Source organism: Urocampus carinirostris, chromosome 11 (assembly GCF_059441175.1).
Source record: "Urocampus carinirostris isolate Australia breed hairy pipefish chromosome 11, RoL_Ucar_1.0, whole genome shotgun sequence".
Taxonomy (NCBI): Eukaryota; Metazoa; Chordata; class Actinopteri; order Syngnathiformes; family Syngnathidae; genus Urocampus; species Urocampus carinirostris.
Genome location: NC_142359.1, coordinates 4,277,888 through 4,301,020, shown reverse-complemented (window position 1 = coordinate 4,301,020; position 23,133 = coordinate 4,277,888). Strand labels below are relative to the sequence as shown.

The following is a 23,133-nucleotide window of genomic DNA, read 5'->3' as shown; positions in this document are numbered from 1 at the left end:
CCAACAATACTCCAAATCTACATACTGTAAACTGCTTCAAATGATAAAGGGTCTGCATTTCTATAGCGCTTTTCAAGTCAATGAAGACCTCCCAAAGCCCTTTACAATGTGCTTTATACTCACCCATTCACACACACCCTCACACACCAATAGGGAGTCAGCAGGCATTAGGGATTCAGTGTCTTGGCCAAGGAAACTTGACATTTAACACAGAGGAGCCGGGAATCGAACATGCGACCTCTTGATCCTTGGGATAGCCATCTAGTTGATTTTTTCTTTTATGAAAATCACTCACAGTACCAGTAATGTCATCCTTTTTGTAAAATTTGAGTATATAGCTACATACGTTGGCCTGGAGAGGGATGGGTGCCACCAGGCTGTACTTGCCCAAGACACACCACAGAAAGTGATGATGCCCCTACAACCTGTGTGTTTCAGGGATCCAACCAACCATAAAGCAGTGACTGAGTTGAACGAGGGGTTGTTGGGATTTAACTATCAAAATGTACCGTTTTACCAAATTGTTCGAATTAGTTATCTGAGTCCATTAACCAAACACAATCTACATTCATCCAACAATCATGCGCGCTCGTTTTTTGACAGAAAATGAACAGACTTTTATTATTCCTAATAGCAGATCCAAGTGTGAACAGGAGACGGCCCCCATCATTTATACATTTCAACAAACAAAGCAAAGTCATCCTACTATTCCCCTATTGGCCATGTGTAATCTGCAGCTAACTTTAGCTTTCTCTTATTGGTTATCTTCTCCCTGCATGATAGCATGTCGGCTCCTCCCATGGGCATGCCAAGGCAGTTGTTTTGTGCCCAACAATCTCTGGTCGTCCTGCTTCGGCACATCCCGGCCTCCTGTTATCAGAAGTGTCCTAGACAAAACAACTGCCATTTATGCATTCCACACAGCCTGCCCTGACCTTTTATTGTACATTGAACTAAAGCACAGTCAGTGAAGATCTTTATTGCATTAAACTGAATAGATGTAAGTTGTAGTCAATCATATAAAATCCTTTATAGTCACATGTATAAAATCCTTTAGGGTGTCACACTCAGGGGCCAAATGGTAGAAGATAACACACTCACGAGGGATTGGTGCTTGAAAAACGTCTATGTGCCCTGTATTTGGTAGTTTTCGTTCGGTGTACGTAGGATAGAAAACACAAAGTGAAAGGATGTGCTATCTTTATGTGAAGTAAACACACAAAAAAATTTCATGTTTGGCCAAACGTTTTATTGCACTTTTGGCATTCTGGTTGCATGGAGTGAAAATTGCTTTACAGATATGCATTTGTGCAAACATTCTACTGTCAGTTTAGAAACACATTCTTCACATGTACAGACGCTGCCCTACTTACGAACAAGATTCTGGACGATTGTTTGTAAGTTTAATTTGTAAGTTGCTCAGTGCTATATTTTGGATGTTTAGGGTTTATGTAAGTATGTTTAAGGCTTGTATAAGTAACCTGTATTGTTTTGTACTAAAAAATAAAGGTCAAGATTAACTTACTTTTGGAAGATTCGCTTCAAGAGGGCCTCCTCCATGGTAATAAGTGGCCAAAAAAAAATAGTGTTCCAACCATTTTCTCAACCGCATCGAGCTTTCTTATTCCACTTTCGTTTCAAAAGAAACGGCTTGCCTTATCTTTACACTTAACACCAACCATATTGAATGGATGTACGAGATCCATCCATTATCTGCACCGCTTATCCTCAGTAGGGTCGCGGGGGTGTTGGAGCCCATCCCAGCTATCTACGGGCAGTGAGCAGGGGACACCCTGAACTGCTTTCCAGTCAGTCAGACAACTCACTCGCCCATTCACACCTAGGGACAATTTGGACCGGGCAATTAACCTGACATGCATGTTTTTGGAATGTGGGGGGAAACCGGAGTGCCCGGAGGAAACCCACACAAGCACGGGGAGAACATGCAAACTCCACACAGGAGGTTCGATCTCATGACCTCAGAACTGTGCCGCACACGCGCTAACCACTGTGCCGCCGTGCTGCGGATGTAGGAGATATTAAACAATAAAAATGTCAACGTTCTGAGCGCGCTGGAGATACAGTATGTTTTCACGCGAACTAGGAAGAGGAAGGGGATTTCTTCTTTGCAGGGATGCTGAGTGAGCTCTCACAGCGCCACACGCCGATAGTGGCGGAAAGAAGCACTACAGTAATGTCTTGTACTCGGAAAAAGGTGCACACAATACAAAACCCCGAAAAAATTATTCGTATCTACCGTTTTTCGTAAGTCGAATGTTCGTAAATAGGGGAGCGTCTGTATTATTAGTATTAATGTCATCCTTCCTTACGTGGAAATTTTCGCTGAGGTCATCATTGTCGAAAGATCACAGCAACATTAAGCTCTAAGCATGTTTCGCCACTAAAGCGCACTTCGTTTGTCCAGTTTGAGAATCAGGAATAAAAGTACAACAAAATTCCCTTTACAACCGCAAAAAAAAAAACATCAGAATCAAAAAAGCTACATTATGCTCGAGAGAAAATAAGGCAATCAAAATGAGGAGTTTCGATGTCACATCAAGTAGGAACTCCTAAAAACTTAATGTCAGTGCAAAAGAACTCAGGTTTGTACAAAATCTTTGTTGAAAGAAACCTAAAAATGTTCATTAAGAGGCAAGTGTGCGCATGTCGGTCACTGTTGGGATGTTTGCTAGGTTTCGGAGTCCTCAGACCACGTTTTGGCCAGGTTCGGCGCTAGACTGCTCCAAGAGCGTTTGCTGCACTGTAATGAGGACAAGGAAGAAAACACCAATTACTTAGATCAGAGAGACCGAGAGAATGAGACAGAGGGAGAGAGAGGAAAAACAATGAGAGAGGGCGAGAGAGAAAAGACACTGAGAATGAGAGAGGGAGAGAGAAAGGACACTGACGCTGAGAATGAGAGAGACGGAGAGAGAGAAAAGACACTGAGAATGAGAGAGGGAGAGAGAGAAAAGACAATGAGAGAGAGAGATAGAAAAGACAATGAGAATGAGAGAGGGAGAGAGAGAGAAAAGACACTGAGAATGAGAGAGAGGGAGAGATAGAAAAGACAATGAGAATAAGAGAGGGAGAGAGAGAAAGGACACTGACGCTGAGAATGAGAGAGAGAGGGAGAGAGAGAAAAGACACTGAGAATGAGAGAGAGGGAGAGAGAGAAAAGACAATGAGAAAGGGAGAGAAGGAGAGAGAGAAAAGAATGAGAGAGGGAGAGAGAGAAAAGACAATGAGAATAAGAGAGAGGGAGAGATAGAAAAGAGAATGAGAGAGAAACGACAATGAGAGAGGGAGAGAGAGAAAAGACCATGAGAATGAGAGAGAGGGAGAGATAAAAGACAATGAGAAAGAGAGAGAGAAAAAAGAATGAGAAAGAGAGAAAAGACAATGAGAGAAAGAAAAGACAATGAGGGAGAGGAAAATGACAATGAGAGAGAGAAAAGACTATGAGAGGGAGAGAAAAGAGAAAATAAAGAGAGAGAGAAGAGACAATGAAAAAAAGAAAAAACAATAAGAGAGAGAGAAGACAACGAGAAAGACAGAGAGAGAGAGAAAAGAGAGAGAGAGAGAGAGAGAGAAAAGACGATGAGAGAGAGAAAAGACGATGAGAGAGAAAAGACAATAAGAGAGAGAGAGGTGTAAAAAAGAGGGAGAGAGAGACAGAGAGCATAAATAGAGAGGGGGGGCGTAGAAAGACACAGGGGGGGGCAAGAGAGAGAAATGGGGTGCAAGTGAGTAAGTGAGAGCTTGACAGAGAAATGAAAGTTAGAGGGGATGGAAAAGAGATAGGGGCAAGAGAGAGTAAGGGGAATGAGAGAGAAAGAGGGGGGGGGCAGGAGAGAGAGAGAGCAACAGTGAGAGAAATTATTACTTAGATCATCTCTTATCTGTCACTTATCCTTTTAGTACAGTAAATGTAAGATGCAAGAGAGAAGAGCTGTGAAAGAGAGGGACGACAGAGAGCATAGACGAGAGAGAAATAGGGGGGGCAAGAGAAAGGGGGCACAAGAAAAAAACACGGGGCAAGAAAGAGAAAGAGAGAGTAAGTATGAGAGAGAGAGAGAGCGATATGGGATGAAAGTGAGAGGGGGCAAAAAGGGAAAATGGCAATCCTAAAACGTAATATCGTAAGGTTTAAAAACAGTGTGTGAGGGTTCGGTAAGACTCCTTCCACCGGAGGGCGCCAACCAGTAAACGGTTTACAGAGCAGGAAGGGGACACGAAGAGCATGCCAGGATTCACGCACTAGGTTACCAGGTAGAACTCTGGGAGCGGCACACACACCTCACCCTTTAAAAGGACATTTTGGACAGCACATGTTATGCACATGTTCCACATGTTGCTACCTCTAATAGTGGTTTTTGTATCTTGTTAGGACATTTTGTTTGTAGTTTTTACTTTGTCTTTTCCAGATCCAGTCCGGTCTTTGTGGTTTAAATCATGTCAGGTTTGTTTTTGTATGGACATTTTATTGTTTTGTGAACCTTTGTTTGTTTGCAACTTTGTACCTCTTTTGTTGTTAAATACACCAATACAAAACTGCTGATTGGTCTAAGTGTATTATGTAAATCAGGGGTCTCCAACATGGTGCATGTGGGCACCTGATAGCCCCCAAGGACCACCTGGGTAACCTGAGGACTGGTTCTGACAATATATCATGGGCCATTGTGATTTCATAGGAAATTTGAGGTAGGCTGAGCCTAATTGAAACCTCTAATGATTCCAATCTGGTAACAACATGGTAACTGCATGATATTTGAGAAATGCGCTGTTAAACTGGTAGCTAATCAGTAACAACAGTAGCTCTTAGCTTCAAAAATGTTGGCGACCCCTGTTGGAGATTTTGTCAGTCCTTTCACTCGCCTGTTGTCAGTCCGTCAGCTAACCTCTGTTTCTACAAGGTAAGCATTTTAAATATGTCTCTCGTCGGTCCCGCTTTTTTCACCCGTTTTCCACCCGTCCATTCCTGATTCACCCGTCTGTCTCCGGCTACGACCTGTTTTTCGAACCCCGACCACGTTTTGATCTCCCGTCCCGGCTTACGACACGCTTTTTGATCCCGACCACGTTTTGCTCTCCTGTCCCGGCTATCGACCTGTTTTTCCGTCCACGACACTACGATCTCCCGCTCTGGAAGATCCACTTCCGCATTCGGAACACATTCCGATTCTGCGAGCAGCTTGCTTCCCGCCTTTACTCTTTATCTTAATAAAATTGTTGTTAACGTTACGCATCTGGGTCCTAATTCTGTTCAGGTCGTGACAGATTTTGTTACTATTGGACGAAGATGCGAGTTTCTTATTTGGACTCACTGCTGTTTGTTGTTTTGACTATTGCCAATCGTTGTTCTTTGATTCCACACCCTTCAGGGTCCACCCTCTTTTAGTAATCCTGTTGAGGGCTTTCGGGAATTATTTGAGAACTTTCTCCTGGTCCCCCTTTACACCTTCAAAATCATTGTTGATATCGCCCGATCATGTAACTGTTCTTTGATATCCACACCAGTGTTCTCGTTTTCCCGCGTCCCCGCGTCCTGGACACATAATTTTTGCCGTGGACGCATAGTGTCAAATCAACGTGCGTCCCCGGGACCCAACTTTTTTGACACCAAAATTGTCATTATTACCTGATTACTTTTTTTTTTTAACAAAAATTTACCTCACTCCAAACTTTTGGTTAGGCAGATCTGCCATTGTTGTTTTGGTCTCGCGGTTCAAGTTTTCGTTCGCACGCCGATCTCGGCCAACGAGATCTCGTTGCTTCGAGATTACGTCATTGTTGTGGTGGTTGTCGGCGAGGGAAGGTGTAAACCAACACAAAATTTGTAATTTCTTCATTGTCAGTAATAATTCGAAACATAATGCAGAAAGTGATAACAACGGCAATAATTCCGGCATGAAAAAACGGAGGAGAAATTCTTCGGAAGATCGCGGAGGCAAGGAAAACACCTGTGTTGAAGCGAACGATTCGACGAAAGAAAATAAACAAAAGAATATTCCTAGCAAGAAAAGGACTTTTCTGCCAAAATTGAGTAAATTATATTCCTGGTGACGCTATGAGGAGGATGATAATGGATTACAACTGTGGCGGGACAGCAAACCACGGAGAATATATGAACTGAAAACTGATAACTGATAACTAACTGATGATTAAAACTGCATGAATATATAATATTTCAGCAATATTATTTTGGATAATGTACAATATTGTAAACTGAAAAATCTGAATTGATAACTGATTTGTATTACCAATTAACTGTGATGATTAAAACTGAATGAAAATATAGATTAATATCATTATTTCAGCAATATTGTTTTGTATAATGTACAATATTGTTGTTGACTGAAAAATCTTGAAGTGATAAGTGATTTGTATTACCAATAAACCGTGATGATTAAAACTGAATGAATATATAGATTTATATTATATATTTGTCGCCGATTTACAATTTCAACCTGGATAACACTAAATTTTGGGGACCCATAGATATCTGTTGGGACCCATAGATTTTTGAGCATGCGAGTCCCCGGGACCCATCACTTTTCACAGGTCAAATGAACACTGATCTGTTTTTTGTAACCTTGAAGAATTAATTAAAAAAGGCTTGGCGAAGAGCTTTAGGAAGGGATGGAATTTTCTCTTCTGAGAGGTCTTCTCCCAGTCCTCTTTGCAAGTTCAACATCCATTGATGTCTTCTCTCTCTATTTTGTGTGTCTACTACAGTTTGAACTTAATAGAGATGTACATTAAACCAGGGTTGGGTAGGGTTACTTTAACTGGATTACTTTCAATGACTTTTGGATGACTCCAATACCAAATATGCTAATCAAAGACAAAAGAAACTAAATAGGAATAAAATGACTAAATTTTGTGCAGGCTCGGGGAGTAACGGAATACATGGAAGGGCAAAAATGATGTTTGGATTTGTTTTCATTTTGTTTCTGTCGCATTTTATGTTCGTTTTGCTGGAGATCAAAGCCAGGAGAGAAAGCTTACCACGTGTTGTGAGTCATCATTTTATTCATATTTCGTCTCTTTTGTCTTTTATTAGCATATTTGGTATTGGAGTCATCCAAAAGTCATTGAAAGTATTTAAGTTAAAGTAACCTTACCCAACCCTGGTCGCATTTTATGTTCGTTTTGCCGGAGATCAAAGAGATCAAAGCCAGGAGAGAAAGCTTACCACGTGTTGTGAGTCATCATTTTATTCATATTTAGTTTCTTTTGTCTTTTATTAGCATATTTGGTATTGGAGTAATCCAAAAGTAATTGAAAGTAATCCAGATAAAGTAATCCTACCCAACCCTGGTCGCATTTGATGTTAGTTTTGCCGGAGATCAAAGAGATCAAAGCCAGGAGAGAAAGCTTACCACGTGTTGTGAGTCATCATTTTATTCATATTTCGTCTCTTTTGTCTTTTATTAGCATATTTGGTATTGGAGTCATCCAAAAGTCATTGAAAGTAATCAAGTTAAAGTAACCCTACCCAACCCTGGTCGCATTTTATGTTCGTTTTGCCGGAGATCAAAGAGATCAAAGCCAGGAGAGAAAGCTTACCACGTGTTGAGAGTCATCATTTTATTCATATTTAGTTTCTTTTGTCTTTTATTAGCATATTTGGTATTGGAGTAATCCAAAAGTAATTGAAAGTAATCCAGTTAAAGTAACCCTACCCAACCCTGCATTTAACCCAGGACTGACCTTGCGGTTCTGTCGCCAGCACCGAGTCGGGAGCTTCGGCCTTCATCTCGGCATTCAGACTCTCTGCCAAAGTCATGAGAGCAGAAAGTGTGGGTGGCCGGACTGAAATGGGAATGTGCGTGAGCGACTTACGCTGGATCCCGAAGCACAACTTCTTCTTCTGGTACGAGATGTAGCTGCTGATGGCGCCCACTAGTGCCATTCCCACCGCGCTCACGATGCCGGCGATGGTGCCGATCTCGGCGGTGGTCTCTGCGAGCAAGGAAGGTACCGTAAGTTCCGGACAACAAGCTTCTATTTTTTGGTTACATTTTACACACTGCGGCTTTTTCGTGACGGCACCGAGGAAAACGGCGAGCTGCTCTTTTCCACACCCATGCGAATGCAAAACACGGCGGTGAGGTCTGAAAATATTTATGATGCCCTTCTAGAGAAATTAGTTCATATCTATTCATCTGACATTATTCATGTAATACATAACAGGAGCAAAACAGGTTTAGCAGTACTCTATTTGACGTTTGAAAACATTTATGATGCCCTTCTAGAGAAATTAGTTCATATCTATCTATCACGATCGCCATGGCGCCCAATTGGACCCACTTGTGTGGTGCCAGCTGCGACTCATTAACAGATAGGCTTTCCGTCTTTTTAAGCTCAGTGCGCTCTCTCTTAGTTTGTCAGCCCGTCGAGGAACTTCTGCCCGGCAAGACGCAGGTTTTGACACAGTCCTTTTTGTATTTCCTGTCCGGTATTGTTCCCCTTTATTTCTGTCCTGTTTAATATCGGTTTCCAGTTTCGTTCCCGTCTATTTTTGTCCTGTTTATTATTCTCTCCAGTTTTCGTTCCCGTCTAGGTTTCCTGTTTTATTTCGATATCCTGTTTCATTATCAATCCTGGCTGTCCCGTCCTGTCCGGTATTGACCCCATCTGTCCGATATCAACTCGGGCAATTGGTATCGATCTCGTTGTGCGCTCTCTCTTAGTCAAGGAACTTCTGCTCCGCAAGACGCAGGTTTTGACAAAGTCCTGTTTCTGTTGGTATTCCCTTTCCGGTATTGTTCCCCTTTATTTCTGTCCTGTTTAATATCAGTTTCCAGTTTCGTTCCCGTCTATTTTTGTCCTGTTTATTATTCTCTCCAGTTTTCGTTCCTGTCCAGGTTTCCTGTTTTATTTCGATATCCTGTTTCATTATCAATCCTGGCTGTCCTGTCCTGTCCGGTATCGACCCCATCTGTCCGATATCAACTCGGGCAATTGGTATCGATCTCGTTGTGCGCTCTCTCTTAGTCAAGGAACTTCTGCTCCGCAAGACGCAGGTTTTGACAAAGTCCTGTTTCTGTTGGTATTCCCTTTCCGGTATTGTTCCCCTTTATTTCTGTCCTGTTTAATATCAGTTTCCAGTTTCGTTCCCGTCTATTTTTGTCCTGTTTATTATTCTCTCCAGTTTTCGTTCCCGTCTAGGTTTCCTGTTTTATTTCGATATCCTGTTTCATTATCAGTCCTGGCTGTCCCGTCCTGTCCGGTATTGACCCCATCTGTCCGATATCAACTCGGGCAATTGGTATCGATCACGTCGTGCGCTCTCTCTTAGTTACTCAGTCCGTCAACGAACTTCTGCCCCGCAAGACGCATGTTTTGACACTGTCCTGTTCCTGTTGGTATTTCCTGTCCGTTTGGCTCAGAAGGTAGAGCGCTCGTCTTGGGATCAAGAGATAGCAGTTCGAATCCCGGCTCCTCCGTGTTACATGTTGAAGTGTCCTTGGGTAAGACACTGAACCCCTAATGCCCCCGATAAGCAGGTGAGCGCCTTACATGGCTGCACGGCCGCTATTGGGAAATGTGAAGCACACTGTAAAGCGCTTTGGGAAGTCTTGACTTGAAAAGCGCTATATAAATGCAGATCATTTCATTTCATTTTCCTGTTTAATTTCGGTTTCCAGTTTTCGTTCCCGTCTAGTTTCTCCTGTTTATTTTCGATATCCTGATTCGTGATCTATCCTGTCTCTCCCGTCCTGTCCTGTATCGACCCCATCCGTCCCATATCAACTCGGGCAATTGGTATCGACCTTGTCGTGCGCTCTCTCTTAGTTTGTCAGTCCGTCAAGGAACTTCTGCCCTGCAAGACGCAGGTTTTGACACAGTCCTGTTCCTGTTGGTATTTCCTGTCCGGTATTGTTCCTGTTTATTTTGTCCTGTTTAATTTCGGTTTCCAGTTTCGTTTCCTTCCCGTTTATTATTTTCTCCAGTTTTCGTTCCCGTCTAGATTCTCCTGATTGGTTATCTATCCTGTCTCTCCCGTCCTGTATCGACCCCGTCTGTCCGATATCAACTTGGGCGATTGGAATCAATCTCGTCAGTCTCTGGCTTCCTGTCTTTCCACACCAAGAGCAGCTGTCTTACGTGCATGACTCCCCATTTCCCGTAAAATAAGAGGCTTTTGTGAGAACGTCACGCGATTGGGTCCTCATCCTGTTCTGGTTTCTGACAATCTATTCATCTGACAATATTCATGTAATACATAACAGGAGCAAAGAGGTTTAACAGTATTGAGTATGTTGACAACATACAATATTTCAACTTATGCACAGATAAAGCATGAGTGTTCAATATGTGACCACTAGGTGGCACTGTTGTCCGATGCAAACAAACACAGACAAACATGGCTGCGACTTAAAAAGGGATTCCACTCAGGTGGAAAAATGTCAGGGCTGCACGATTATGGAAAAATCCCTCATTGGGATCTTTTAGACCAGTATTGCAATTTCAATGCAATCAATGTGTCTATCTGTCACTTGTTGTCAGTCCGTCTGCAAGCCTCAGTTTACTCTAGGCAAGCTTTTTTCAACCCTGATTGTAAAGTAGGCTTAAACGTATTTGCTCAAAAGTGTGTATTTCTAATCAGTGTTTCTTTGTTTAAAAGTGTTGGAACTGTCCCAGGTGGGAGGGGCAGAGGGCGTTTCTTTTCTCCTTTGTCTTTGTCCAACCCGTTGTAAATAAAATACAGTCAGTGGGGGAAGGGGTGCGGCGCAAGACAAAAGGACCCTGAGAAAACTCAAAATGTCTTTGTCTGAATTTCCTCCTACGATTAGTCAATATTTTATTAGCTCTCCCACATGTAAATGGTCGCTTTAGACCGAACACTGATTCACACCTCTTTTTTGCTCCCGTCTGTTTCCCGCTTCGACCTGTTATTTGATCCTGACCACGTCTACTCTCCTCTCCTGGCTTTCGACTCGTTTCTGATCCCGACCACGTTTTTTGCTCTCCTGTCCCGGCTACTGAGGTACTTGGATTTACGGTAGAGCGATAGGAATTCCATTCGTCCCTGTTCTCACCCGTTCCGCTGTTGTCGTCGCGTTGGTTGATGTGATCGCCGCCCGGTCGTCCGCCTGAGTTTCCATAAATGAGAGCGAAAATGTCAAATAGTCTAGAGTCTCGGGAATCAAACTGGTTACCTCTTCCTTTGTCGGGTTTGTAGCTTTCGTCATTTCCGACGTCAATCAGGTCGCTGTCGGAGAATCCTCCTGCGCCCAGACACATGGCAGGGTTCATTCATACGGGTGCTTGAAAATGCTTCCATTTGAATGTTTTCAAGGATTCATGTAAATGCTTGAAATTCTCAACAAATTCTCTTCAAAATGAGGCCAACACTGCTCTCTGGTGGCTTCGCTTTGCCATTGAATTTCTTCTTCCCTCTTATCTAACAGCAGCTGGCATTAGTTTGTATGGCATTATCCTATGAGGTGTCATTGCCTGCCCAAGAGGACAGGTGCATGCTACGCGAATTTCCCTACGGTGATCAATAAAGTATTATCTATCTATATCTATCTATCTAGACATCTATCTATCTATCTAGACATCTATTTATCGCTCTATCTAGACATCTATCTAGACATATCTATCTAGCTATCTATCTAGATATATCTATCCATCTATCTATCTAGACATCTATATATCTATCCCGACATCTATCTATCTAGACATATCTATCTATCTCTATCTATCTAGACATTACCTATCTAGGCATCTATCTATCCAGACATATCTATCTATCTAGACATATCTATCTATATCTATTTAGACATTATCTATCTATCTAGACATCTATCTATCTAGACATATCTATCCAGCTATCTATCTAGACATATCTATCTAGCTATCTATCTAGATATATCTATCCATCTATCTATCTAGACATCTATATATCTATCCAGACATCTATCTATCTATCTGGACATCTAGACATCTATCTATCTAGACATATCTATCTATCTCTGTCTATCTAGACATTACCTATCTAGGCATCTATCTATCCAGACATATCTATCTATCTAGACATATCTATCTATATCTATTTAGACATTATATATCTATCTAGACATCTATCTATCTACAAAAGTCAATTCCATTGAAGTTGGGAAAAAGTTTAAAATGTCAGTAAAATTAGAATAGAATGACTTGCAAACCTTTTCTAACCCATATTTAAATGAATACACCACAAAGACAAGATTATCCATGTTCAAACTCATAAACTTTATTTCCATAAGCAAATAATGATAAACTTAGAATTTTATAATTGCAACAAGTGCCAAAGTAGTTGGGAAAGGGGCTTCTTCACCATTGTGTTACATCACCTTTCCTTTTAATAACACTCAATAAACGTTTAGGAAGTGAGGAGACTAGTTGTTGAATCGTTGATAGTGGAATCCTTTCCCATTCTTGCTTTATGTACAGCTTCAGCTGTTCAACAGTCCGGGGTCTCCTTTGTCTTATTCTGCGCTTTATAATGCGCCACACATTTTCAATGGGAGACAGGTCAGGACTGCAGGCAGGCCAGTCAAGCACCCGCACCCTCTTACTACGAAGCCACGCTGTCGTGAGACGTGCAGTGTGTGGCTTGGCATTATCCTGCTGGAAGAAGCAAGGGCGCCCATGGTAAAGATTCTGTTTGGATGGCAACATACTTTGTTCCAAAACCTGAATGTACTTTTCTGCATTAATGGTGCCTTCACAGATGTGCAGGTTACCCATTCCTTGGCCACTCATGCACCCCCATACCATCACAGATGCTGGCTTTTGCACTTTGCGTGCATAACAGTCTGGGTGGTTCTGTTCTTCTTTGGACCGGAGGACACGACGTCCACAATTTCCAAACACAATTTGGAAAACTGACTCATCAGACCACAGAACACTTTTCCACTTTGTATCAGTCCATTTTAGATGGGCTCGGGCCCAGAGAACCCTGCGGCGTTTCTGGATGTTGTTGATGAATGGCTTACGCTTTGCAACATAAAGTTTTAACCCACACTTACGGATATAGCGTCGAACTGTATTGACTGACAGTGGTTTTCCAAAGTGTTCCTGAGCCCATGTGGTGATGTCCTTTACACATTGATGTCGGTTCTTAATGCAGTACCGCTTGAGGGCTCGGAGGTCACGGGCATTCAATAATGGTTTACGGCCATGCCGTTTACGCACAGTGATTTCTCCAGATTCCCTGAACCTTTTCACAATATTATGGACTGTAGATGATGATATCCCTAAATTCCTTGCAATTGTACTTTGAGGAATGTTGTTTTTAAACTGTTCAACAATTTGCTCACGCAGTTGTTCACAAAGAGGTGAACCTCGCCCCATCCTTGCATGTGAATGACTTAGCTTGTTCGGGTCTCCCTTTTTTATACCCAGTAACAACTCTCACCTGTTGCTAATTCATCTGTTCACCTGCAAATAGTTGGTTGATTTCCATTCATCCACTTTCTGAGTAGTTATTGACACCTGTCCCAACTATTTTGGCACGTGTTGCTGTCATCAAATTACAGAGTTGATGATTTTCTCCCAAAACAATAAAGTTTATGAGTGAAGACAATAAATATGTTGTCTTTGCTGTGCATTCATTTAAACATGGGTTGAAAAGAATTTGCAATTTACTTGGATCAATTTTTATTTGCAATTAACACACTTTCCCAACTTCATTGGAATTGAGTTTTGTATCTAGACATATCTATCCAGCTATCTATCTAGACATATCTATCTATCTAGACATCTATATATCTATCCAGACATCTATCTATCTATCCAGATATCTAGACATCTATCTATCTAGACATATCTATCTATCTAGACATTATCTACCTAGACATCTATCTATCTAGACATATCTATCTATCTAGACATATCTATCTATATCTATCTAGACATTATCTATCTATCTAGACATCTATCTATCTATCTAGACATCTATCTATCTATCTAGACATCTCTATCTAACTATCTAGACATCTATCTAGACATATCTATCTATCTATCTATCTAGACATTATCTATCTATCTAGACATCTATGTCTAGACATTATCTATCTATCTAGACATTATCTATCTATATCTATCTATCTAGACATTATCTATCTATCTAGACATTATTTATCTATCTATCTAGACATTATCTATCTATCTATACTTAAACAAGGCACTATGAAATGTGTAAAAGTGCAAGGATTAGGTATCAATTGTAGACAATCTATTCATCATTATAAGTCATGCAAAAATTGAGGGGTAAAATTGTCACGGGAATATCTTTCTGCAACTGAAAATGTAAACTACACATTACGAGCCCTCTGCTGGAACGAAGTGAAACTACAAGCATGTCTCCTCAACGTCATCATGAAATCCAATGCCCCCCTTTTTTGCCTTTAATTAACGTGCCGAGCGATGTATAAATTGCAAGACAACGCTTTTTAATCATCTTTTCATCGATTAGTTGTTGCAGCCGCAGCGTCAACCTTTGTTTGACCCACCTCCACGCCGGCCCCCTTTATCCTTGTCTTTGGGAATGTCGTTTTTGGGGTCCAGGGCGTCGGCCAGGTCAAACTCGTCCGCGGCGACTGGGTTCAAAATGAGGAAAGAGTGGCAAAAGGGGAAACCAAAAGAAGAAAAACCGGCAGCATGACGCTTACCTGTTTTGCCTTTCGACTTGATCGGAGCCTTTGTACCTGCAGGGGGCGACGTGATACGTGGTTGGCATTCATTATTATTGGATTATTTTGGAGATGTGAATTTGTTACCTGGCAACGGTGGTTGTGTGGCTGTGAACACAAGGGAAGACACAAGGTCATTGGGTGTGTTTAGAGGTCAACTCACATTTTCCGTTTTTTTTTTTTAATTTAAATCGTGTAGGCGAGCCAGATTTGGTAAGCTAATATAATGTTTCGACCATCTTCAATAAATTCATCCTCCGTAGCCTGCCCTTGTAGCATTTTCATTTGGCTGGCAGGGTCTGGCGCCAAAGCTGCGCTGTTTAAACAGCTTCCAGTTGCTTCACCTTTTCACAGCATTCGTTACAGGTTAGCTTTTTGTAGTCAGCATGTTTGGTATGTCAGTGACAATTGATATGATATTCTTTAAAAACAGCTACAGTTAAGACGCAGTTGTTTTGAATTTTGGTGAAAGAAATGCTCCAATTTCCACTTCCTGGAAACGGCACCCTCACAGTCAGTTTTCCTTTTTTTTTTTTTTTTTTTTTAACAGTCACCATGTTGGAAATGACATGGGCAAAAATTCTCACAAAAAGCCAAAGGCAAGGTGGCACAAGGGCTACTGCCATCATCTGGTCAAATGCTGAATTGAATGTATTTATTTTACAAATATATTTTATACTGCAGGCCAGATATTATTAATTTTATGACAGAGGCAATGGGCCAGTAAAAATTTGATCATGGGCTGTACCTGGCCCCTGGGCCGGATCTTGGACATACCTTAAACCGTATAACTAATAAATGTGTTCTGTTTCTACCATTAGGCAGATGCACCATCAAACATTGAGGAAGAATGGGAAAATATTTCGCTTTCGAGATGTGCAAAGATTGTAGTCACCTACCCAAAAAATCGCAGTAAAAGGGGTGTGGTACAAGGTATTAACTGAAAGGGGACCAACACTTTTGCAACTCCTATTTTTCAATGTTTTATTTGTCAGCACAATATAAAATGTGGAATCAATATAGTTTCTTTTCAAGATCGCGTCTCACATGACGATTCTTGAAAAGTATTTTGAGTTTTTAGCTCTTTAAGTGTGAAGTCTAAAAATTGGTAATACAGTGGTACCTCTACTTACAAATATCTTTACAATCGAAAGTTTCAGGTTACAAAATATTTGAACAGGAAAATATTTGCCGCTAGTTACAAAGGTGTTTTAGTATACAAAGTCAAAAATACAGTACAGTAGGTGCTGCCATTTGCCGCTCCCTGAGTTCTACCTGGCAACCCAGTAGGTATAAGTAAATCCTGGCATGCTCTTCGTGTCCCCTTCAGGCTCTGTAGACTGTCTACTGCACAGGTGTCAAACAGGCGGCCCGCAGGCCAGATCAGGCCCGCAAAGGGATTGAATCCGACCCGCGAGACAACACTCAGAGAAGCGCAAGAGAAAAATGAGCTGCAGGTTGAAATATGTCAACTTGATGTTGCCAAAGCCAGGTGCCTCGAACAAAGACACTGTACTTGCATTTATTTCTTCTCTTTTTCTCTCGCTCTCTCTCTCTCTTGCGCTCTCTCTCTTGCGCTCTCTTTTGCGCTCTCTTTTGCGCTCTCTCTTTTTCTCTTGCTCTCTATCTCTCTCTCTCATTATTTCTCACTTTCATTATTTTTCTCTCTCTCTCTCATTATTTCTCACTTTCATTATTTCTCTCTCTCTCATTATTTCTCACTTTCATTATTTCTCTCTCTCTGTCTGTCACCCCTTTTGTCTCTCTCTCTCTCTCACCACTTTTGTCTCTCTCTCTCTCTCTTGCGCTCTCTCTCTCTTTTTCTCTTGCTCTTTATCTCTCTCTCTCTCTCTCTCTCATTTATTCTCACTTTTATTATTTCTCTCTCTCTCTCATTATTTCTCACTTTCATTATTTCTCTCTCATTATTTCTCACTTTCATTATTTCTCTCTCTCTCAACCCTTTTGTCTCTCTCTGTCTCTCTCTCTCACCCCTTTTGTCTCTTTCTGTCTCCCTCTCTCTTACCCCTTTTGTCTCTCTCTCTCTCACCCCTTTTGTCTCTCTCTCTCTCACCCCTTTTGTCTCTCTCTCTCTCACCCCTTTTGTCTCTCTCTCTTTTTCTCTTGCTCTTTATCTCTCTCTCTCTCATTATTTCTCACTTTCATTATTTCTCTCTCTCTCTCATTATTTCTCACTTTCATTATTTCTCGCTCTCTCTCACCCCTTTTGTCTCTCTCTGTCTCTCTCTCTCTCTCACCCCTTTTGTCTCTTTCTGTCTCCCTCTCTCTTACCCCTTTTGTCTCTCTCTGTCTCTCTCTCTCTCTCTCTCTCTTACCCCTTTTGTCTCTCTGTCTCTCTCACCCCTTTTGTCTCTCTTTTGCTCTAACTTCCTTTTTTCCTTTTCTCTCTTCATACCCTTCACGCTTTCTTTTTTCTTTGGATATTTTTGTTCCTCTCCCTTTCTTTCCCCCCGCTCTCACGACTTTTTATCTTTCTCACGCTCTATCTCTTTTTCTTTCTTTGTCCCGCCCTCTCTCCTTTTCCCTCCCTCTTTCTCTTATTTCTTTATCCCTCTTTTTCTTTCTCTTTAATGTACTAGTCCGGGCCCCGACCGAATGTTTGTTCTATCGTGTGGCCCCCAACTTCAAATGAGTTTGACAGCCCAGGTCTACTGTATGATAGCGCTAGGAAGAGCTATCATTCACAAAAGACATGCAGAAAAGTGGACAAGGAGAAAAGAAGAGGAAGAGACTTTTTTTGGGCCATCGAAACAAAGCAAGAGATAAAACGCACACGGCCCTGAAGGAGGCCAGAGACGACAAGGAGCAGGAAGCAGCCATCATTCCGTCAGTCCAAATTTGAGACATTTGGCAAAATCAAAATTTGTGGAAAGGAATCACCCAGAAAAAGGGTTGACAGGACAGGCTATCGCTCATTATCATGACGTTTGCCTTGCGTAGTTCTGGGGGATTGCCCAAAAACCGACAAAAGCAGACGTCTTTGGATCAGTTTTCTAAGAAATGCAAATTTAAAAAAAAAACTGCTTAGGACCAGAAACAAAGAGGCCAATTAAAAGCTAAATGAATATTTTTACGATTTCTATTATCCTTTTTTTTTTGCTTACATGACGTGCCTCTCGTTTTATTTTTATTGTTCGGTAATCTCATTTTTAATTTTTTTCATGTTTCGACGCTCTTTTCTGATTCATTTTTCAAGAGGGGCTTGGAACGGATTAGCGCATTTCCATTCAAAAAGCGTCTCAATTTACAAATGTTCCAGGTTACAAAGCAACTCCCGGAACAAATTGGATTCGTAAGCAGAGGTACCACAGTATGTCAAAAATGTTCTTGGGGGCCAATCCTTTTGCAATACTGATTGTGTGTGCGTGTTACCCACTCAGCGCGCCGGCGGGGCCCAAAGCGTCGGCCAGGTCCAGGGCCTGGGGCCGCACTGCAGCAACACAGAGAAGAACAATGAGAATAACAATCGAGTGTTCCCGAAAACGCTGACTCGTTCTTTTTCGCTAAAAAGAAATAATAATAAAAACACTGGGCTGCACACTTGTTGTTCATTCTGCCGGCCAGCAGGGGGCACAATGGGCGTCAACCGCGAGGGCGGGCAACTGTTTGGAATCAGGGGAAGAATTGGGTTGAAAATATGGGCCAAGGGGCTGATCCTGTAGACCTTTTCAATTTTCACATGCAACCTGAGTACAGGAAATGCTCAACAGGAGGTGATATTGTACTGCTTTTTTGTTCTTTTTCATTTCTTTTTCTCCCCCAAGCTTTTTCTTCTTCTTATTTTTCTAGCATTTTTCCTTTTTCCCTGCTTTTCCTTCCTTTAATTATTCCAAGACTTCTAGCCTTTTTTTCTTCCTTTATTATTGTTTCTTCTTTTTTTCCTATCTTTTTGCTTTTATTTTTGTCAGGACCGAAACGGAAACAGGACCCACTCGCGTAACGTTTATAACAAGTTTTATTGAAGGAACGAGGAAGGGGTTCGCTCTAGTACTCGGCTTGTGATCCGAATACGGAAGTGGATCTTCCGTAGCGAGCGATGGCGGTGTCAGGGGTGGAAAACTGGTCGTTAGCCGGGATTGGGAGAGCAAGACGTGGTCGGGGTCGGAAACCAGTCGTAAGCCGGGACGGGAGAGCAGACGTGGTCGGGATCAAAAAAAGGATCGTGATTCGGGACGGGAGAGCAGATGTGGTCGAGATCATAACAGGTCGTAGCGGGAGACAAACAGGAGCAAAAAACGGGACGGGTGTGAGTCGGGGTCGAAAAGGCTTGCCTAGAGTGAACAGAGATTCGCAGACAGACCAACAAAAGGGGACGGATAGAAGTCGGTTTGAATAGGGACAGGGAGCCAATCCGGGTCCGAGGCAGTTGGCGCAAAGGGTGATTCACATCAGTAATCATGACAATTTTATTTTCTTCTTCTGTTGTTTCTATTTTCATTGTTGTCTTTTTGCTTTTTTAGCTTTGTTTGTCCCCCAAAAGTAATTGGATGAATAATGTTACGAAATCAATTTTCAATGTATGGATACAAGCAACAAAAACAATCTGAAGAGGCTTTTGGGAGCTGAAAGAGTCGGCTCTTTATAGTGAGCCGAGCCAAAAGGGCCGCTTCTCGAAAAAGAGACGGAATTCCCATCACGACGAGTATTGAGTGTGAGGAACTGCCCGGTGAAGGCTTTTAACTGCTAAACGAACAGGCGAAACCAACTTCAAATTTGGGAGGGGGGAATTCCCCCGGATGGTAAAACTCACCTCATCTGTTGCGCTGAATGTGGCCAAATAACCGACTAGAGAATGAATGCACGAGTAAGGTTAGATGGTGCTAAGGTCCCTCTTTTAGTATTTTTGCAGTATTTCTGCAGTCGGATTTTGATGTATTTCTTTGGTATTTTCTGTAGTATTACTGTAGTTTTATTTTTGTAGTATATTTGCAGTATTTTAGTAGTTTTTTTTAGTATTTCTATAGTAGAATCTTTGTTGTATACCTGTAACATTTTTGTGTTATTTTTCTAGTATTACTGTAGTTTTATTCTTGTAATATTTCCACAATAGAATATTTCTGGTATTTCCGTCGTAATAAGTCTGTTGAAGTATTTTTGCAGTATTTCTGCTGTCGGATTTTGTTGTATTTTTTTGGGTTTTTTGTAGGATTACAGTACTTTTTAGGTAGTATTTCTGCAGCAGTATTTTGTAGTAGTCCTGCAGTATTATTTTTTTAAGTATTTCGGTAGTATTTCTGTTGTATGTCCATAGTATTTTTTGTTGTATATCTGAGGTATTTCCTGTACTATTACTGTAGTTTTATTTTTGCAGTATTTACTTAGTAGTATATTTGTAGTGTTTTAGTTGTATTTTTGTAGTATTTAATTAGTAGTATATTTGTAGTGTTTTTAGTCGTATTTTTGTAGTATTTACTTAGTAGAATATTTGTAGTTTTTTTAGTAGTTTTGTAGAATTTCCATAGTAGAATATTTGTTGTATATCTGTAACATTTCTGTGTTATTTTTGTAGTATTACTGTAATTTTATTTTTGAAGTATTTCCATTGCACAATGTTTCAAATATTTCTGTCGTAATAACTGTTGTAGTATTTTTGTAGTATTTCTGTTGTATCTGAGGTATGTTCTATAGTATTACTGTAGTTTTATTTTTATGGTATTTATTTAGTAGTACAGTATATATATGTAGTATTTTAGTGGTTTTTATGTCGTATTTCCATAGTAGAATCTTTTTTTGTATATCTGTAGTATTCCTGTGTTATTTTTGTAGTATTTCCAGTATTTCTGTTGGATATCCATGGTCATTTTTTTGTTGAATATCTGAGTATAATTGTAGTTTTATTTTTGTAGTATTTACTTAGTAGTATATTTGTAGTGTTTTAGTAGTATTTTTGTAGTATTCCCATGTATATCTGTAGTATTTTTGTGTTATTTTTGTAATATTATTGTAGTTTTTTTTGTACTATTGCCATTGTAGAATTGTTCTAATATTTCTGTCGTAATACCTCTGTTGTAGTATTCTTGTTGTATTTCTGTAGTAACTTCTCTGGTATTATTTTTTATTACATTATTGTTTTTTGCGTGGAAATATTTGTTGGCCTGGAGCAGGATGGGCACCACCAGGCTGTAATTGCCCAAGACACACCACAGGAAATGGTGCCCCTACCTACCATATTTTTGGTATTTAGTATTTCTTTCAAAATTCCAAAGAAGTATTTTTAAAGTATTTTTCATAGTACTATTTTTGTCTTTTTTTTCTGTATTTTTGGTAATACAACTGTTTTTTTGTAGTATTTCCGGTGCAATGTTTAAGTAGTAGTATTTTTGTATCATAGTATTACTGTATTAGGATTTTAGTAGTATTTCTGGTGCAATGTTTAAGTAGTAATATTTTTGTATCATAGTATTGCTGTATTAGGATTTTTTTGTAGTATTTCTGGTGCAATGTTTAAGTAGTAATATTTTTGTATCATGGTATTACTGTATTAGGATTTTTAGAAGTATTTCTGGTGCAATGTTTAAGTAGTAATATTTTTGTATCATGGTATTACTGTATTAGGATTTTTGTAGTATTTCTGGTGCAATGTTTAAGTAGTAGTATTTTCGTATCATGGTATTACTGTATTAGGATTTTTGTCGTAAAGTACTTCTGTACAGTAGTATATTTTCAAAATAAAAGCAAAATAGTATACGAGGTCCCTGTTTTAAACACTATATATGATATGTAGTATTTTTGTTGTATTTCTGTAGGCGGATTCTTCAAATTTAGCACCCAAAAAATACATTTTATATAATTAGTAGTATTTTATAAACTATTACAATGATATTTTGAGCAATTTCGTTCGGAGGGTAGGATTAAAACCCTGGCGGGCCTATTGTGGCCCGCGGGCCGACTCAATCGTCTTCATTCTTCTGTTTAATTTTACGCTGTGTGACTTTTTGTTTGTTATCTGCATAAAATGTCAAATAAATAGTAGTTTGTATAAAAAATGGTGTTATTATGGAGCCAAATATGGACACTAAAAGGACAAAAGAGCGGACCGTTATTCTCCTGGGGGGGAGACTGCGCTGCGGCACAAACAAGGAAGGGCGATGTGCGCTGCAGAAAATAGCTGTCTGTTATCTTTGTTCCCTAAATATTTGTTTGTTTTTTACCTTGTACAATGAGCAGCATCATCATCATCGCCAACAAAGGAGGAACCCCTGGAAAAAACGCCATGGCTACACCGTGAGGAGACGTCCTACGAGCCACCGGAAGTGTCAAGTAGAAGCTTTTAGGGGCGTGTCCAGAGGTGCACCCAGCGGCTTCCGTTTAATCCTTAAAAAATAAAAGTTTTGCGGGCGTCAGGGAGACAAAAAAGCCTTTGTCAGCTTTTATTTTTAGAACGCTAGATTTTTTTTGTATTATATCCTCAAGAAAAATGCAAACAATCCGTGTAAATAGAGAGTAAGTATCAATCTGATCCAAGGACTCACTCACTATCGATAATATCGATATCTGGATCCATCAGCCCAGCCTTAGATTGCAGAATAAGCAGATCTTCCCAAAACTTTGCCAGAATTCCTCATTACTGTATTGTAACAGGTGGTAGAGCGCTCGTCTTGGGATCAAGAGATCGCAGGTTCGATTCCCGGCTCCTCCGTGTTATATGTCGAAGTGTCCTTGGGCAAGACACTGAATCCATAATGCCCCCAATAAGCAGGTTGCGCCTTGCATGGCTGACTCCCTGTTGGTGTGTGAGTGTGTGTGTGAATGAGTACGTGTGAAGCACATTGTAAAGCGCTTTGGGAGGTCTTCATTAACTTGAAAAGCGCTATAGAAATGCAGACCATTTACAGGGTTGGGTAGGGTTACTTTAACTGGATTACTTTTCAATTACTTTTGGATGACTCCAATACCAAATATGCTAATAAAGGACAAAAGAAACTAAATATGAATAAAATGATGACTCACAACACGTGGTAAGCTTATCTCCTGGCTTTGATCTCCGGCAAAACTAACATAAAATGCGACCAGGGTTGGGTAGGGTTACTTTAACTGGATTACTTTCAATGACTTTTGGATGACTCCAATACCAAATATGCTAATAAAAGACAAAAGAAACTAAATGTGAATAAAATGATGACTCACAACACATGGTAAGCTATCTCTTCTGGCTTTGATCTCTTTGATCTCCGGCAAAACGAACATCAAATGCGACCAGGGTTGGGTAGGGTTACTCTAACTGGATTACTTTCAATTACTTTTGGATGAATCCAATACCAAATATGATAATAAAAGACAAAAAAAAACTAAATATGAATAAAATGATGACTCACAACACGTGGTGAGCTTTCTCTCCTGGCTTTGATCTTCGGCAAAACGAACATCAAATGCGACCAGGGTTGGGTAGGGTTACTTTAACTGGATTACTTTCAATTAC

At 40.5% G+C, this 23,133-nt stretch overlaps 1 protein-coding gene across 1 annotated transcript; it reads right to left on the bottom strand.

Moving 5' to 3' along the window:
- Window positions 1-1,227: 1,227 nt before the first annotated feature.
- cd99l2 (CD99 molecule-like 2) lies at window positions 1,228-21,995 on the bottom strand. Its single transcript, XM_088346996.1, has 10 exons — window positions 21,866-21,995; window positions 18,091-18,144; window positions 14,781-14,801; window positions 14,673-14,708; window positions 14,514-14,600; window positions 11,172-11,240; window positions 11,052-11,105; window positions 7,849-7,968; window positions 7,717-7,779; window positions 1,228-2,761 (listed from the first exon to the last, which is right to left on the bottom strand). The coding sequence occupies exons 1-10, from the start codon at window positions 21,927-21,929 to the stop codon at window positions 2,706-2,708; spliced, it is 624 nt and encodes a 207-aa protein (XP_088203122.1). The 5' UTR covers window positions 21,930-21,995; the 3' UTR covers window positions 1,228-2,705.
- Window positions 21,996-23,133: the final 1,138 nt, after the last annotated feature.